The sequence below is a fragment of the Centroberyx gerrardi genome, chromosome 6, assembly GCF_048128805.1.
Source record: "Centroberyx gerrardi isolate f3 chromosome 6, fCenGer3.hap1.cur.20231027, whole genome shotgun sequence".
In the NCBI taxonomy this organism is placed as follows: Eukaryota; Metazoa; Chordata; class Actinopteri; order Beryciformes; family Berycidae; genus Centroberyx; species Centroberyx gerrardi.
In genome coordinates, this window is record NC_136002.1 from 7,597,121 (window position 1) to 7,616,283 (window position 19,163).

At 41.1% G+C, this 19,163-nt stretch overlaps 1 protein-coding gene across 1 annotated transcript; it reads left to right on the forward strand.

Annotated features, from left to right (window-relative positions):
* Positions 1-10,601: 10,601 nt before the first annotated feature.
* On the forward strand, positions 10,602-13,121 carry foxl2a (forkhead box L2a). Its single transcript, XM_071897275.2, has one exon. It carries the CDS (start codon positions 10,750-10,752, stop codon positions 11,668-11,670), a length of 921 nt encoding a protein of 306 aa, XP_071753376.1. The 5' UTR covers positions 10,602-10,749; the 3' UTR covers positions 11,671-13,121.
* The last annotated feature ends 6,042 nt before the right edge of the window (positions 13,122-19,163 follow it).

Here is a 19,163-nt window from a genome sequence, read left to right on the forward strand (position 1 = left end):
ATGTAAGAGAAAAGATCCAAGCAAACTGTAATTTAGGTGTAGCTATAAAAGTACTGAGATATTAATCGCACTTTGATCATGGATGAAATATGTTTTGGGACTTGAACAGATGTTATATATACACCACTGCTCTTTGTATTTGGCCGGGACGGGGAGATGGATCAGTGTCCCTATCACCCCACATCTCACCTTCCCAACCCTTTTAGACCTGTAGCCTTTCCCAGCAGTAATTAGGTGATGATGATTGGGCCGAGCGCGGTGCCAGAGGAGATTCTGCTCGGCTCCGCTCGGAAACAGTAACCCTAAACTCTCCCCGTATCCTCTGCTTTCCGCTAGCCCGCTCCTAAACCATCCTCAAGGTTACCACAGCCACTGTGTGTGCTGTTTGTGTGCGAGCGAGCGTGTGTGCGCGCATGTTTTTGATGTGTATGTGTGTGATTTTGTGGCGTGCCTCCCTCTCCCTCTCTCGCTCTCTCTCTGTGTGTTCCATTGGCTGGTTTTCCTGTTTGTTATTGTGGTCGTGAACAAGGCAGAAGAACTGGAATTGGGCAGGCTTGTGTGGTGTGCTGTGTGCAAGTGGATCCTACAGAGAATGACACTCTGTTGGCCGAGCACAGTGTGTTTCAGCGGTGCGTGTGGTTTCAAGATCGCATCTTCATACTATATTTACTCAGTCTGTAGGAATTGTATTAAGTCAGCAGCGTCGGCCTCAAGCATCATCTCTCAGCATCTATAATGTTATAGGCTGCATGTAAATAATGGCCAAATCCAAAATGAAGTGTCTGAAGTGTCTCTAACCCTGGCTGAAAGTGTTTAGATGTATAAGACCCTTGTTGAAACACTATTGTCCCATCGCTGGGTTTGTTTATATGGTGATTTATTAGACTGAAGGTTATTTTTTCACCCTCAAATTTATTGTCTGAGCTTCTGATACAAGAAATAAGAATGTGTGACAGATGAGTCACACCTTGAGTTTTATATGAATGTACAAAACAAGTCTGTATTTTGTTATCATGGCCTAAGAAAACTCTAAAACTTCTATTTTCCATCAACAAGTCCAACTCCTAATGAACATACAGTATGTCAATATACCCAAACTTTAGATGGTAAAATACATGGAAATTTTTGCATTGTATTAAGTCTGTAAATTCCATATGTATATTGTGTCTCATTTCAATCACCTCCTATTTCCATGTTCCACTACCTTTGTTCCCTTTCTTTTTTGTTCCTCTTTTGTGTTTCGCTGACATATCTATGTCCACTGGCACACTAAACGGCAATGCATGGGAGCCATCTCATGCAGCAGCTTATGTCGCACCAATCAGGAAGATTGTCATTAGCAAAGTAGCGTAGCATGGACCCCTTAGGTAAATGCATGCTTAATGAATAATCAAGAGAGAGACAGAGAGATAAAGGAGCAGCAAAGGACAAATGTGGAACGCTGATGAGTGAGAGAGAGAGAGGGGGGTAGAAAGACCATAATGGACAGCTGGAGTACAGCGGAGGCTGCCTGGCTTCCCGTTGCTCTCTTTCCATGTGGCGATTAGATAACATCTCTTACCTTATTCACTGCAACCCACATACACTCCACTCTATTGTACACGGGCAGGCTGGCATGTTAGGGAAAGGAAAGAACCTTGTCTTGTTGCCCTAACAACGCTGTGTTTCGAGGGGAGGTTGCAGCAGGGTGTGTGTATGTGTGTCAGAGAGAGAAATAGACACAAAGCAATACATAATTATTGAGTATTTCTTGTAACTTGGCAACACTTTCGTCGAAGGTCAGGCCTGAGTGGGAAAGAGGACATGGGAGGACGCTAATAATCCAAGTTCATTTGTGTTTATTTAAGGCAAGAAAAACGCTGCGTATTGCCAAGTGTAAGAGTCAAGAACTGTTTCAGCACTTACCCAAAGTCATAAAAGTAAGTTGACATGGAACTGAGAGTAAGTGGAACCAGACACAAAAGTATGATAAGACACTTGTCAGAGAAAAGAGCCACATTGACAGGTAACACATCCACCATGTCCAATATCATTCCTCACCAAGCTAACACACAGACCACCAAAGCAGAGTGAACCCCATTCCACCCCCCAGCACACACTATATATCTATATATATATATATATATATCTCTGCTGTTCTGCACCATTAACAATGGCTGTTCTCACACGCAGCTCAACTGTAAAGGTCAGTCTATTCACCTTCGATTCCTCTCATCTTTCCCTGGCATCTTTCAACTGCAGGATCCTGGCAGAGGATGCATATCGATGCTGAAGATGTGAGAGGATGGGTGGCACGGAGGAAGATGGTGTGTGTATGTGTGTGTTTTTCATGTGTTCGCAAGCATGCATGCATCCATAAATGCTCTCATGCATTTACTCGTGCACATGTAAGAGAGAGAGAGGGTGTGTGTAAGGGGGTGGGGGGGGGGTTAACAAGCCAGTGTTTGAATGTTCTCCTCCCGCTCCTTGTCAGGCCGAGTCTTTGATCTGTCTTCGGGGTGTCAGCCGGCGGCCATGTTTGTTTGCCCAGCGAGGTAGGCTACCTGCGTAATTACCTCTAACGAAGTGACTTGTTTTGATTTGGCCTGAAATCTAATCCCCCCCGGCCCAGGATGAAGACGTGGAAATGGGCCGAGGTGGCGTGGGGGATTTTGAAGTGTGACTGTAGTTGTGAAGCTGTTTCGGTGGTGAAGAGGTTTGGGCAGGTTGAGTTTTGAGGAAGTTTATATTGTGAATCTGGCTTAGTGTGAGGTTGCCTTGCTGCACATAGGCTTTCAGTAATCACTGTTACAGCCCAGCACACCTTTTATTTCTCATACTCACACATTTCTGATTTCCTCTCCCCATCTCCCTCTATTACTCTCTCACACACATGTGCATGCACATACACACACAAATCTCAAAATGCACTATGGTTTCAAACTTTCTCCCTCAAACACACACACACACATACACACACAAACGCACACACTTCTGCTCCTGTGAATCATTTAAGCCCTGGCAGCGGTTCAAGAAAACCTCAAAGCGAATCTTGTTGGCAGGAGGCTGCAGCACTTCACCTCTCAGGAAAGGTTAGCAGGAACACAATGTGGCTCTCCTCTCCGCCGTCCTCTCTCTTTTCACCTCTCTCCTCTCCTATTCACTTCTTTTTCTTCTTCTCCTTTGCTATTCTTTCCTCCCCTTCCCCATCTCTTCACTTCTCCTCTCATTCCTCACCTGCGATCCTTCTCTCTTCTACCTTCCTCGCCTCTCTTCCTACTCCTTTCAATTTTCTCTGCTCCTCATCACAATAGTTAGATCATCTGTTATTGCACAAGCAGCAGAATGGGATTGAGGCTCATAGACTTCTGCACTTGACACGTGCACAAACACACCAACAGACACACACACACACACAATATGCAACCATATTTCTATTCATGACCCTATTGCACTGCAACAAAACAATAGTATTAATATGCAGTTTAGTCTAGTATTGGCTCTTAAACTCTGTTATAAAGTGCAAACAATCTGCCAACGCAGTAAAATAATTTCACTTGTTTTCCATGCAAATCAATTTGTTTCAAGAATTTCCTTGAATTAAGTGTCATTTTCTTGATACTATTAGAGTGATATGCCTTTTTCTGCCTTGTTTCAAAATATTGGCACTGCAGAATTACTCAAACAAATGAAACGTCATTGGAAATAAGTAGAATTATCTCATCCCACTGGCACAATTTTTCCACTTCTTTTGAACATGTGACTGATTATGAGACATACTGATTGTGAGAAAGATGTATTTTTTTTTTTGCTGTATGTAACACAGAATGCTGGGCTCCCTGGCTTGTTAATGGGGTGATGGATTGTGTCCATGCCACAGGAGTACTGTGGAGGGCCGTAGAGCTTCCCATAGGCTTCCTGTAGCCGATAAGAAACGTAAACACACCGGGCCACTGAAATACACGTCACCTTCCGCACTGGAGCTAATGAAGGAAGAATGGAGGGGGGCGGGGTTGGGGGGGGGGGGTTGCTTTCAGACAATGATCTGAGTGTTGGAAGGAGAGGGGATGGATTGTACAAAGTAAGGAAGCGTCCCTCACACCACCCGCTGCCGACCCAGCGCTTTATAAGACATTTTCTCTCATGGAAGCGCATGCACACACACACAACACCTCAAAAGTGAGAACGTGTGCACATATGCATGTGTGTGTGTGTGTCTGTGTGTGTCCAAAACCTTAATCCATGCGGGTGGGGAGGTAAAGGGGATGGGGGGGTGTCTGGTGGTCCCTGTTTATTTGCTCTATCCTCTCTCTTCTTTCTGGGAGGAACAAGAGCCATGTTGGAGGCGCTGCATGAGGGCTGAGGGTACATCCTTCTTCTTCCTCTTCATCCCATCCCTCCATCCATCCATCCCCCCTCCTCCTCCCGTCCCTTTCCTGTGCCTCATAAGGATTCCATTGAGAAGAGGCAGTATCTTGTTGATGTATGTCCATGCAGGCTGGCCAGATGCAAATGATCCAGAGACTGACCCAGTGAGATCAAACTGGGGAGAACCAGGGAGGGACGTTTCTCCCACCAGCCTGTCCAGGGCAGATGCACCAATACTCGGACGGACCGCATGACCCTCCTCCACTAGAACTCTGGATGAGGCAATGGAGCACATTTTGTATCAGTCATATGTGTGATTGGTTGCAACCGACACACACATTAGCTCAGATATAATACCTCAGGTGTATTTCATCGACTTGTCTTTAAGCGATAAGTGTGGCTGTGGGACATAAACCATCAATGTGAATGAGCATCTTAAGGGGATACAAAACAGTTACAGTCTTTAAGAGCATGCTTAACCCTGCTATGAAATTATGGTATAGTTATTTTGGCGACCACAATCATTATTTTTATCGTACTATTTGGCCTTTAAGGTTATTTCACATCAGGAAAAGGGTTCTACTGGCAGAAAAATAATTTGCAATAGCATAATTTTAATATACTAACTTTTTCTCCTTGGTGAGATGTCACCTATTTGATAGCCTAATTTAATGGTGGTTTGGAGTAAGATAATTAATGGCATTAATTACAGCAAATTACATTTGAAATAATTTATTCAGTTATATCAAATGACTGTTAATCTGATAATTTGCTTCCTTGTTCAATTACCATGAGGCTAAAAATGTGTGTTATTACATAATGTACAGAATAGAATTTAATGAGGCTTGTGTATCTGGATTATATATATATATAATGTTTATATAGCAGTGGTGTTGTTGCTATGCTTCTCTTTGTTACAAATATAGTGTAGGCTAACTTTGTCCAGTCGGCTGAGAAAGCTAAAATAGTCATGATAGAAAAGCGGGGATTTTGAAAAAAAAAAATTTATTAAGAATTATTTAAGATATTGGAAATATAATAACAAAACTACTGCTAAAATAATAATAATAATACTACATACATTAATTTACTTTCAATTTTTTTTTTTTTGCCTAATTATGTAGGCTAGATATTAACTATAATCATTACTATTATTAACTGATTTTCATTTATGCAATTTCATCTTATGAGTAGCCTATATTAAATAACAACAACAACAACAATAATAATAATAATAATAATAATAATAATATGGTAAATACGTTATTATTATCATTATTATTATTATTAGTGGTAGTAGTAGTATGAACTCATAGGATGACATTGCATTAATGAAAATCCGTTCATTAGACATTAGAACAAATTAATCTGTTCTCTTACTGCCTCTCTTACCTTGCTGCCACAGCCTGCCAGCAGTCACTCTGGCCCGCGGGTCATCTTCTACCGGGGGAGTCTTTTACCGGTCCCGGTCCCGACGTGACCCGGCGGGTCCGTCCGTCGCATTCCACCCGCGCGCCCTACCATAAACATCCTAGCTTCAGACCGGCGAGGGCAGGAAGTGCGCGAGGACAGGAATTCCACTCTTTCAGAGTACATTAAGGTCCGTTAAAGCGATGGTTCCATGTGTTCGTTTTATTATCCACATTCATACACCGCCCTTGCGAAAAAACACCGATATAATAAATATTACAAGGATATCCTGCTATACAAATATCACAGCAACACTACAAGTCCCTAGTGTATTATAGGAATTTTATAGTGATACAAAATAGGCCTATGAGTTTTTAGTGAGCTATAATCTCACTAAAAACTCACTATTGAGACTCACTATATGAATATTATAGGAATCCTGTAGTGATTTTTCGTTATAGAGGTCTACCAGCCTTCATGGTAGAATGAAATTACTGTTGCTGTTCTGTAGCCCATCATTGCAGCTATACAGGCATATAGCTTATTAGTATTCAACTATGATGATTTCATAGCATCAAAGCGATACATTAGTAATATAAATTAAGTTCTAACACGGTGTTGTAGAAGTGTGCATGTTTGTGTGTGTGTGTGGGGGGGGGGGGGGGGGGGGGGTATATATTGTATCTTTTTATTCGAGTGATGATTGTTGGGGATCAAGCGAGAATTTGAGAAAGACTTTTAGAGGATGTATATTTATCTAAGAAGAAAACATGGGCTCTTCTTTAGCTTGTCTCAGTGACTGGGGAGCATGCCGCTGCCTCACTCATCTCTCAGACTTGGCACAGAAAATCCACTTTATATAGACATAATTTAAACAGATAGCTACATTAAAACCAGTATGGTGAGCTACAGCATCATTTTAAAAATTCTGAATTTACTTATGGTCTAAGCTTATTTTACAAAATGGATTAATCAAGAAAATGAATTTTCACATCATGTCACTTGTAGGTTTAGGCAATTTGTTCACATTTAGGCCTACTGCAAGTTTTTTTGATTTATGTGCTGATGAACACTAGGCTGAGCTCAGCAACATTTTCATAAATCAAAGTTTAAATGAATCCAAATTTGATCTTGTAGCCTAGTTTTTACCATTACAATGGAAACAAAAATCGCCAGAAATTGATTGGGAAAGCATCTGAATATAGCTACACATCAGGTGAGCATTCAGGACCAATGTTCCCTCTAATCTCTGCAAGATAGCCCCGTGACCTGTGTAACCAAATGTCCATATCACATTGAGCGAATTATAATATCTTATCAGTCAAGTCATTTTACTACGTTGTCCCCATAAATGTAGTCTGTATATAAATAGTGGAGGTTTTAGTGGCAAAATTTATCAGAGGAAGGAACTTTGCATACCTTGGTATAGTGAAATGACACCAGTCAGCATCGATATAAATAGCACTTTCTTTCATTTCATTTGCAAACCAGTCTGCAGTCTTCAGGCCTTCGTCAAAATTGACACTAAAGCAAAGAAAACAGCCGACCGTCAAATTAAAATTCCTCCGCGCCTCACTAAAGCCTGCAACCAGTTCAAGTTTCAGAGCCCTTGTTTTGTTTACGGATTCTCGACATGTTTGTTTACAGCTTTGTTGTGACATGACGCGCGTGACTGCTGCAGCTCGAGCCCGGGGAGGTTGCCCAGGTAACAGAGGAGGAAGCCCGGGAAAAGGGTTGATTAGTGATTGACTGTTTAGCTTTTAGCTTGGGAGAAAAAGTCAAGCGTCAAGACACTAGTTCGAAAAAGCTAAAAGGATGAAAATATTGGAATATTAATAAAATATCGAATGCCCATTTCATTGTTTTGGAAAAATTAATGGCTACACATATAAGTTATGCCAAAGTGGGTTCCGGAACCAACAATGGGTCTTTGAATTAAAATAAGTGGGCTAAACTAGCTTCAAGTTTGGAAGACAGTCAACCGTCAAGAAACTCATTCCAAACAGGTAGGCTACCTTAAAGGATATTTTTAGGCTAACTGGTAGATTATATAGGCTGCTGTGATAAATCAATAGACAAACTGCTGATAAAACAACTCACTGCTAATATGTCCCTTTACACTGGAAATGTTTACGAAAAAATCTAGCTACCTAATTAAACACTTAGGCTTAGCCTACAATAGTGGTTCTCAAGTGGGGTCCAGGGACCAGCAAGATCTTTGAAGAGGTTCCAGTGGGTTTACAAAATATCTAACAATGACTTCTAAGTTTAAGTTTCAGTCTCATCACTATATCTCCCCAGTGCAGTGTAGATAGCTAACACAACTCTTTCCATTGGGGTCTGTGGTCTAATGTGTGTGGGGGTCCTTGATATTGGAACGTTTGACAACCCCTAGACATTAAGATCGTGTGGCATGTTGACCTTTAGCCCTAAATTGAACAGTTTTCTTGCATAATGCACATTAAGTTCAATGTTAAATGAACCTTGAGACTTTTAGCCGTGGAATGGCTTCCAATTTGTATTTTATGAACAACAGTTTGATGCTTTTTTGAAAGTTTTTATTTAGTTATGGTTATTTTCCCTTAGACCTGCAGCTATAGGGCGCTTAAAGCAGAACTAGGCTATTTAAAGGGGTATTAAGAGCCTATGAAATGATTGTCGAAGCATCTAAAGCAGGCTATTTTGACTTGACTTAGATTAATAGACACAAAATGCTATTTTAAAAAGGCTTCTCCTCGATAGTTTGTACTGAGTGATTCCTCTCATTCTATTTTTGTTTCAGTGCAGCTCTTCGCCATTGCCTTGTCCTCCAGGATTTGAGAACCAGGGAAGAAGAGGAGACCACAGACTTTCTCTGGAACAATAAAAGAAGACTAAACAACTCCCGAAATCATGACACACTGTAAGTCGGGTAGAACAAAAGGGTCTATTTTGTGGTTTCTCTTTTATTTTCACTAACTTACAAACCACCCCACCACATTTATGTTGTATTGTATGTGTCATGTAAATGAATAGTAAATACCTTTATTCAAAGCCAAAATAAAACCATTATCTTGACTACTTACCTCTTACAAATAGACTATTTTAAATGCCATTTTTATACAACTTCTTTTTTCTTTTTTAAAGAAAAAAGTAACGTCTATCGAGTAGTGTAACAAAATCAAACTTCCAATTGACTTTGATTACAGGATATTTTCATATCAGTGTATAGTGTCACATAGGCTTGGCGTCTGTAGTGCCTGTCGTGTCATAGAGTATCGTTAAACGGGATTAATACATTATTATTAGGGCACTTTTTTTTTTTTTTGCCTACAACCTTTTAAATTAATTTGATAGTAGGATTTTGTCATGGGCCAAAACAAAAAATTTATTTATCTGCATCTGCATTAGCCTAATAACTATTTCAGATTTTGTAGTTTATTAAAATGTTCTTACGAAACTGCCAAGTCATTGGATAGCTCTATCATGCGTAATTCAACATTTTGAATGGAGTGACATAGCTTTCACCCAACAAAATAATTGCAGTAGCATAATTAATATGTCTTAGGCATGTGTTGTTGAGATTATCAGTAAATGCTCTCCGTCCTAAACATATGAAAAAGACATTGAAACAAGAAATAACATTGCGTTTTAACGCTTGCAACTGCCCGCTGTGAGTCTGCGGTAATTGCACGTTGAGAGATGGTTGGCTCTCATCGTGGTTCAGCTGTTGCGCTGCAGCCAGGCTGCAGACTGGGCCGGTGCTGGGTGATGACACACATGCCAATGCTGCTCCACCTGCACAGGCTCCCAGAGTACGGAAATACACTCCCAGAGAAAGCCGACGGGACCCGCATGGGTGGCCAGGGAAATGTATACCTCTCCATACACCTCCCTCGCAATGTGAGCTAATTAGACGGCACTATCAATCCAGATTTTCTTGGAGCCGTGGACATGCGGCCGTTTCCAAATGATTGGTCTGAGATGAGGCTAATAGCCTCTAATGTAGAAGCATTTGGCGGAGCTTAGTCAAATGAGGGATAGACAAATGTTTGTTGAAACAACTGTTTCTACAGCCTATAGAAAATATAGGATAGCCCAATAGTGTTATTCCAAAACGTGATATTGGGGAAACAATTAAATGTACATTTAACATGCGTGACAAATGACTACGTCCTCAAAAATGTTCCTATTTGGTAAGCAAAAATCTAAAGATAAAGAATATTTTCAACAATGTTCCTCTTTATTATGCATTGTGCAAGAAAATACCAAACACCCATTTCTATTTCTGACTTTCTGACTTTCTTTCTTTCTTTCTTTCTTTCTTTCTTTCTTCATAACCAAATTGGTTGATAACAGAGGAAAACTGCTCAATATGCATGCAACAGCATGCAATATGTCTTTATGCATGCAAGATATTGAAATGGGATGCGTAGCATTAATGCAATTGTTTGAAAGTTATACATTATTATCATTTTAAAGCCTTCTCCTATTTGAATGCAAATAGCTGTTATGTTGTTAAAATGCTCTTTAGTGTTTTATTTTGTAACCGAGTACGATAAATGAATTTCAACATGTTAAGAGGAAGGTGATTATTCTTCCTTCACTGTAACAAACGGAGGCGGAACTCAAATGCGCACAAATCACAAAGCTCTACGTCGCTCCACGGAGAGCTGTGTCGCAAAAGCAGCCTGTCTGTGCACATGAAAAAAGAGGAAAGGGATGGGCTTACTGAGGCACAAACCACAACCTGGGTTGCGCCTCCATCAGAAACCAGTTTAGAAAAAGCTCTGTTGCAGGGAGAGGAAGGTCTATCTGCTGCCTATCCAGTCACCTACTGTGCCACAAAATAAAGATTTCTCTGTGAGCAAATTGGAAGACAACTTTTGCATTCAACCCGAGGTGCATCTCGAGGTTCCACGGCACATATTTCGCTCGTCGAGTCTACAAGTGCCGTTAGAAGTTTTGTTTTTCAACGTTTCTACTGGATTTGTTTTTGTTTTGGTGTGCGCAATGATGGCCACTTACCAAAACCCGGAGGATGACGCAATGGCCTTGATGGTCCACGACACCAACACGGCCAAAGAGAAAGAGCGGCCCAAAGAAGAGCCGGTCCAGGACAAAATCTCCGAGAAGACGGATCCGTCCCAGAAACCCCCGTACTCCTACGTCGCTCTCATTGCCATGGCCATTCGGGAGAGCTCAGAAAAGCGCCTCACTCTGTCCGGTATTTACCAGTACATCATCAGCAAGTTCCCCTTCTATGAGAAAAATAAAAAAGGTTGGCAAAACAGCATCAGACACAACCTGAGTCTCAACGAGTGCTTCATTAAGGTTCCGCGGGAGGGCGGCGGGGAGAGAAAAGGGAATTACTGGACCCTCGACCCGGCCTGTGAGGACATGTTTGAGAAGGGGAACTACAGGAGACGCCGCAGGATGAAGCGGCCGTTCAGACCTCCACCGACCCACTTCCAGCCGGGAAAGTCCCTGTTCGGGGGTGACGGCTACGGCTACCTGTCCCCACCCAAGTACCTGCAGTCCAGCTTCATGAACAACTCTTGGTCGCTGGGCCAGCCGCCCGCTCCGATGTCCTACACGTCCTGTCAGATGGCCAGCGGCAACGTGAGCCCGGTGAACGTGAAAGGGCTGTCAGCCCCCTCGTCCTATAACCCGTACTCCCGGGTGCAGAGCATGGCGCTCCCCAGCATGGTGAACTCTTACAACGGCATGAGCCACCACCACCACCCCGCGCATCCCCACCATCCCCAGCAGCTGAGCCCGGCCACGGCGGCGCCTCCTCCGGTCTCCTCCAGTAACGGAGCGGGCCTCCAGTTCGCCTGCTCCCGCCAGCCCGCCGAGCTCTCCATGATGCACTGCTCTTACTGGGAACATGAGACCAAACACTCGGCGTTACACACGAGGATTGATATTTAGAGTTTACCAAATGGGTCTCTATGAAACAAGGACTCTTGAATGAGAGTGAGAGTCTATTCCTGTGATTTCAAAACAGAACCAAGAGTATTTTTGGAGAGACTATTCTGACGAGCTCTTTGGGTCCAATTAACGTCCTTAAAAGCCAGTGGAGAGATACACGCGAGTTGATGCTGAGAGAATTTTAAAAAAAAACTGGAAATTGGAGGTAAAGGAGCCACCGGGACACACAAGGTAGCACAACCTATCGGGAGCCATTTCGTGCGCCTGTGTTTCACTTGGACTGAGGGCCGTGCCTTGATATTGTAGTCAAATTTGTGTTTATGAGACACTTTCCCTTTTCACGGGGATAGACATTATTGAAGCATTTCCAGTTGTGTGTTATTGGTATGCGTAATGAGTTATCTCAATTTTACGCACGACTTGTCCTTATTACTGCCAATTGAAACGTGAAAACAAATTGCCCTAATCAAGTCAACACTCGAACATGTAATTGAATTAGAGCTTTTTAGGCCTTCTTAGTAACTTGCACTGAGCTTGGCCTGGTGAAACTTTGCCTCTTGTCATGGTTTTGAAACTTGTCACAATTGGGAAAGGTGAAAGCGTGAAGAAAGATCCATCAGATTTCCAAATATATTTGAACTTCAGGACGAAATGGCTTTTTACACTTCTTGACCCCAGATATACAGTATATGATACAGTTTGCAATATGACATCAGCCAGTGCCAGATTTTGTTTATCTTTCTCATTTTTTTTTATAAACGTAATTATATTGTCTCATTCACGTTGGGACCATGTTTAATTTTAATTAGCACTTTTCCCACTTTTTCTAGGTTTGTCAATTTCTTAATAAACTTGTATTTCCTAAAGTAATACAGTGGTCATGAAGTAATTTGTTTTATGCTTTAGGCTGTGTTAACCACTGTTGCCAAGCTAATTAAGCAGCAATCAATAAACAACATTACACCGCGAAGACAAAAGCATCAAAAACTATAAGGCGTATAGTCATATTTCATATTGTCAACATGCCAGAGTTTATATGTAGAGAAATATCCAGGATAAGATAATCTCAAGTAAACCTACTGTGGCATATTTTAGGTGAGGTGTATTAGCTCAGCACAGTGATTCCAGTTTGTTGATAATAATGCGTAAAACGTCTCCAGACTGTAGGCTATTCAATCAAACGCCTCTTGGAAAATGTCAAGTAAGAATATACAGTATGTTTTAGTTAGGTGCTCACTGAACACTCTCACATATGCCCATCAATTAAAGGACAATTTACGTCGGATTGCGACCATATACAAGTGGAAAATCTAATAATATTTTCTAAAACTCTACCTCGTTTTTGTTGTTGTTTTTGTTGCTGTTATTTTGTTTTTGAAAAAGTGGGCATCTAAAATGTAACGGATAATTTATGTCATGTCTTCAGGCCTGCAGGAGCTAATGGAGCCAGTCGATGCCTGTGGCATTAAGTAGAATAGCCTGTTTACGTAAATTAAAAATGGTATCCTACTCTACAATTACTGAACAACAGGAAAGTAAAATTCATAATGAATTTCAATATGGCCTTGAACCACTGATTTCTTGTTCCCCTAATAAGTGTCCCGCTTATCTGGTTTATTCGGTTTACAGTTCACAAATGAGAGCCAATTTCAGTACAAAAATGGCGTTGCTTGGAGGCGATGAATGTCTTCGAGGGTTTTTGGCAGGACTGACCCGAGGGGGATTCCTTAGGAGAAACAGATGCTGGTCAAATGAAAGGTCGCCATGACAGACCGTCGATTTAATCATTATATCCATATCGCTGTTGTCAGGTGAAAACCTTGTATCTCCAAACTGGAAACCTTTCGGGAACGAAGAAAAACAGCCTCGTTTTTAGCTTGACCACCATGCATTTTTGAGTTTATGTAATTGGTTTTGAGGTTTCATATACCCAAATATCAATGGGATATGTTCTTGAAGAAAGAATTGCGTATATGATATAACCAGCAAATATTACCTAAATGTATTTTTAGTCAGTGCTCTCAATAATAATAATAATAATAATAATAATAATAATAGCCGTGTTATAATCACAAATATATAGGCAAATAATAAATAATATATAATACATATAATATAATAATAACATTCTATAGGCTTGTAGCAGTAGGCTAGTAGTAGTTCTGTTTTTCCGTCAATATACGGTTTGTTTTTTTTTGAGTTAGGGTACTAACTCAACAAGGGTTCAATTGAGAGATTAAAAATTATAAGATTACGGCTAATTATTATTATTATTATTATTACAGACAGACATAATCCATTAAGGCTAAAAATAAAAATGACAAAATAATGATAATACAGTAGTCCTACCAACGAGCTAATATCGAAGCAATTAGGAAATAAGGCCAACAAAGCCAGGAAGTGTCATAAAAATGGAAAATAGGTTATAAAGAATAGTCTATTACAGGCACGATCATGATGTGACTTCGCACCAAAATGAATTCATTCATCTCGTTGTGTCCTATCAGAAACAAACTGGCTGAAACAATGTGACGAGCACATGCTGACAGAGAATCCCCTTCTCTGCAGAATGAAGTTATATCTTTCAGACAGGCAGCTCCACCTTCTTAGTTTTGTTGTTGTCTGGGACTGTTGAATTGGATGTACGTGCACACGTTCCCGTGCACGGGGCCCCAGAAGACCGTCCTGTCCCTCCGGGGGCCGGCGAGGCTCTTGACAAGAGAGACATGTTGACGAGTGAAACGCTTTAATACACCGACTATTCTCAACCCTCTTCCTCCCATTATCACTTTCACAAGGCAGGGACGGGAGTCTAGTCTGTGAGCCATATTGACTGTGTCTTTCTAAGGGTGTGCCACGATACGAAATTCTATTAATTTACTGTTTTGATTGCACATTTCAGATACCATGCAGATTTTATCATGACTTGAAAGCTGACCAAATCTAGATATTACTTATTCACATTTGATATTGTAAATTAGCCAGTGAGATCATCCTTCGGAGATTGGGGTCCCAAGTGTTTGGCACAGACGTTCACGCTGAAGCGCGAGCAGAAGTACAAACAGTCCAGTCTCTCCCCACATGACTTTAGACCGCCGTGAGGTGTAACCACACATTCACCTTGATCCACCCTCTGCTCCACAGCGACTGTCAAACACAGACACATCAGCCTGCCATCCTCTCCTGCCTCATCCCTCATCCTCTCTCTCTCTCTCTCTCTCTCTCTCTCTCTCTCTCTCTCTCCCTCTCTCTCTCTCACACACACACACACACACACACACACACACACACACACACACACACACACACACACACACACACTTGGGAATCAAATAGCCTACAACTGGGAATCTAAATGGCCTCATTTATAGTAAAGAAGTAGTGAATGATAATAGCCCATGACCTTTGCAATACCAATACTTCTAAATTAATCGCGGTAGGCTATTCTCAAAACTACAACAACTAAAACATGGCCCATAAATACTGAATGATGCTACTTCGGTTACGGGTCCTGTTCTCAGTATTAGGAGACTGTGAGTTAATACTGGGAGTCATGTGGAGTGGTGCTATAATAGTCGCATTAGAGAAGAGCTGTTTGGACATGAAATACCGTTCCGACTGGTTTCACGGGTTGTGACTGGCCCATATTGGCCTACCTTTAATTGTTAATTTTTAGAGCTTGCATAGGCCTACTATTTTTGAATCCACCACCGGATGAAGGGGGAAACATAAATGCAATGAGAACAAAACGACTAATTTATTATAGGGAAATAACAATAGTCCATAGAGTAGCAGGAACGTTCAATTCAACGTTGACATTATGTAAAATTGCATGAAAACAGAAATATGAACAACGGTTTTCTTTTGTTCCGCCATCTAAACAGTGTAATCAAGGGATTCTCCTTATCAAAGTGAGGTTATTATTGTGTAGATAAACGTTGATATTAGTATATTATTATGTAGCATTAGGCTAACTAAAAACAATTGAATAACTTAATTCCAAAAATGTTATACAAATATTGGCAAAAAATCATATAGGCTAAAATAAGTAATCTCTGCTAAAATAAAATATTGCCAACTCATTGTTGCTCATTTGGACATAATAGCAACTTAAGCATGTTGTTTACAAAGTAATATTAGCCCTGGCTACATTGTTCTTTTTATTCATGGGGAACTCTGGGGAATTATTTTGTGTCATTTTTGGTGACGTGCGCATAGGTTAATAATAATAGAGGTAGCTTCTTTATATTTCTGCGGTCACTGGTGGACGGCCAGCGTCTTCCGTGTCATCAAGTCCAGGGCGAGATTAATATGGTGACGATGACGATGGCTTTCAATGGGAGCACTTTTAATGTTGATAAATTCATATAGGCCGCAGGATCGTGAAGGATTGTGAAATATGGGAGCTGAATGAATGAACATTTACGCATACAGCCAACATAAAAATAAGTATGACTTACAGGCAAATTCGGCATCTGAAAGCCATAATCAGACTGGAAAATTAGAAAATAAGTCTGGAAAATGAAGTCTACTATTCTGAAACAAAGCGTTTCCTTCATTTTAGCACTTGATGATACTGCAGCTCCAGTCTGCGGGATCACAGGCTACAGACACACAGATCAGCTCTGATGTCTCGGCCTAATAACAAAGTTGTACTGATGAAACTGCACTAATCACACTACAGGCACAAGCTCCCATCAGCAGCAGCATTAATCAACAGCCACTGGTCCCAGTCGGAGTAACACTGACACATCTCCATCCTCCTGTGTGCAGAGGGAGCGCCGAGGCAAGGCTGAAATGTAGCTGTGTATATTTCTCTGCTTCCTCGCATTAATGTTTTGTAAACAATGAGGAGATAAGGGCGCGTTTGAAAGGCAAGTGTATTCTAAACACGCTTCTAAAAATAATAAATATGAATGTTTTACAAGAAATAATGTTTCGGCGAGTGTAACTAGCCTTTACGTAAACTATGTAGAAGATTGATAAAAATGACTTTCACGATTAGAATTATGAAAAGAAAAAAAAACATTTTTCAGAATAACATTTTTGTTAATTTATTCTTGATCGATTCTTCATACATAAACTTTTAGGAGTTGCTATATCAATCAACATATCTATTTTTGATGCTATTCATCAGCAACAAAGTAAAAAAAACAATCGTCGTAGTTCATTTAATTAGCCTATATGATATGATATTTATATGATTTTGATGATTAGCCCTATTGTTATCACTGGAACTTTGATAAAAAAAATTATTCAGTCATTTGTTTGTTCATTCGGATTCAGATCCTGCAGTTTGTTATTTCTGTTTTATCTTGAGTTGAGTATTTTTGTGCGGGAAGGTAAAAAGGATATTTGCCAATAGTTCCCAATAAAATTACGCACTTGTACATCTTTACCTACCCACCTACCTACCCCCCCCCCCCACACACACACACACACACACACGCGCACACACACACACACACACACACACAAACACACACACACACACACACCACATCAAACTTTGCGCCACACATCTCCGCTGCAGAGCGCGTTAAGGCCCGTGTCTGTGCGGACCGGCAGGTGTGCATTTGAGCAGAAAGGTTGACAGTTCAGCCGGGCGGCCGGGAACAATGGGCCTGCATACAGGATGTCCCGGGGGCTGAGAGAGATAAGGCCAGCCCCGATCAGGAATTCATCGCTCCACAATATACTGTATGCCTGCTTTAAAATATAGTCTTGTTCTACACATTGGCAACACAGATTATAAATTGGTACAGACCCACACAACTACGGTTTACGGATTACTTGGAATGCATTGCCTTTATTCATGCGCGCATGGATTTGTATGTTGCTGGCACGTCATTTATGAAAGATAATTTGATATATTGTAACTTATCGGTGTTTAGAATATTTGCAACTGACAAAATTAATTCCCGAATTTTATCTAATTTTCTCCAAGGCATATGCCAACTCAAATCTCCTTTTCTGTTCTGCAAATTTCAGTGTCTATTGGAAGGTTCCATAAAATAGAAATCCGTACCCGTCTGCAACTTCACACACACAACTCTACACACAGTCGTTTTATGAGGATGAATTTTGAACGGTGTAAAAATCTTATTTTGTAATATATTTAATTTTATTGAAGGTTAACAGCTCTGCATAATTCAACCTTTGCGGATCCATTTAGAGCCTTCATTAATCTTGATATTGTAATGCTTCTGAGTGATATATGCAAACAAAAAACTCAATACACTAAGGGACTGCCTTGATCTATTCACACATTTCTATTTGTCTGGACTTCTGTTGTTTTCAATTCCTAATACGCCTACACGTTTCCAAACTTTTCTGTCTGGGCCAGTTTTATAACACTGGTCAGATAGAGCCTAGCCTTCCACAAAGAGGCAAATGCATTTTTGCAAAGGAGGTTTTATGAACATTATAATGAGGTTACATAATAAAAGCTCATTACAATGGTTTGCTCTGCAAAATGCACCAGTCTGCATCGTGTGCATCAGCAGAACTAGTGCGCAAGAGGTGGCAAACTATTAAAATGTCTACAACTTGTGGATGTGTGTGTGTGTGTGTGTGTGTGTGTGTGTGTGTGAGAGAGAGAGAGAGAGAGAGAGAGAGAGAGAGAGAGAGAGAGAGAGTAGGCCTGCTGGCGATATGCTGAATGAGGCGCATGTCTTACATCTATAGCTGTAGGTGATGAATAGATGTTTCTATTATTTCTCAATTATTTCTCGACGAGGTGAAAAGGTTTAGCGCAATGTGTGGTTTTGTTTTCATGCGTCTTTTCCGCTGAGCGCGCAGTGAATAAGCGTGATTGTATCCTTTGTTGTGCTCTCAGAGATGACAGATTATAATCAACAAGACGAATGAGGTCAAATCATTCTCAAAGCAACACATTTGACCCTCGCTTCTTCTTCTTCTTCTTCGTCTTCCACTCCCCCCCCCCTCCATGTGCCGGGCGTACCTGGACTCGTTCCGGGTGCGAGCAGCTTGCATGCACGACAGGGTACCGGCGATGTGACCCGGCCGGTCAAGTCACACGCAGGTTGCCGGTTTCCCAATGCTCGCACACAATTGAATTCCTGGCATTCTCGGGAATGTTTGAGATTGAAGAGCAACAGTTTCCACTTAGAAGCGGCGCACATCACCCCAAACCCATTGAAAAGGAGAGTGGGGGTCACCAGTGTTTGGTATACACCAGCTCCAAACAGGAAAATATGCAAAGATTTGATTCGCAGAAAATCCGGCGATTGTTCGAATCAGCGTGAGTTTTTTCTCTTTCTCTCTCTTGCTGCACTAGAAATACTAGAAGTTTAATTCTGTACTCTGCATAGCTCTGTCCTATTTCAATGGCATTACTCAAACCAGAGCTGTTTATTTTCTGAACGCATCCTCTGGTGAATCTCCAGTGTAATCAACTTGTCACGGTGATCTACGTGATGTTTTCAGTGGCTGCTGATTTTTATCTTAATGACAATCCCGAGAAACAATAG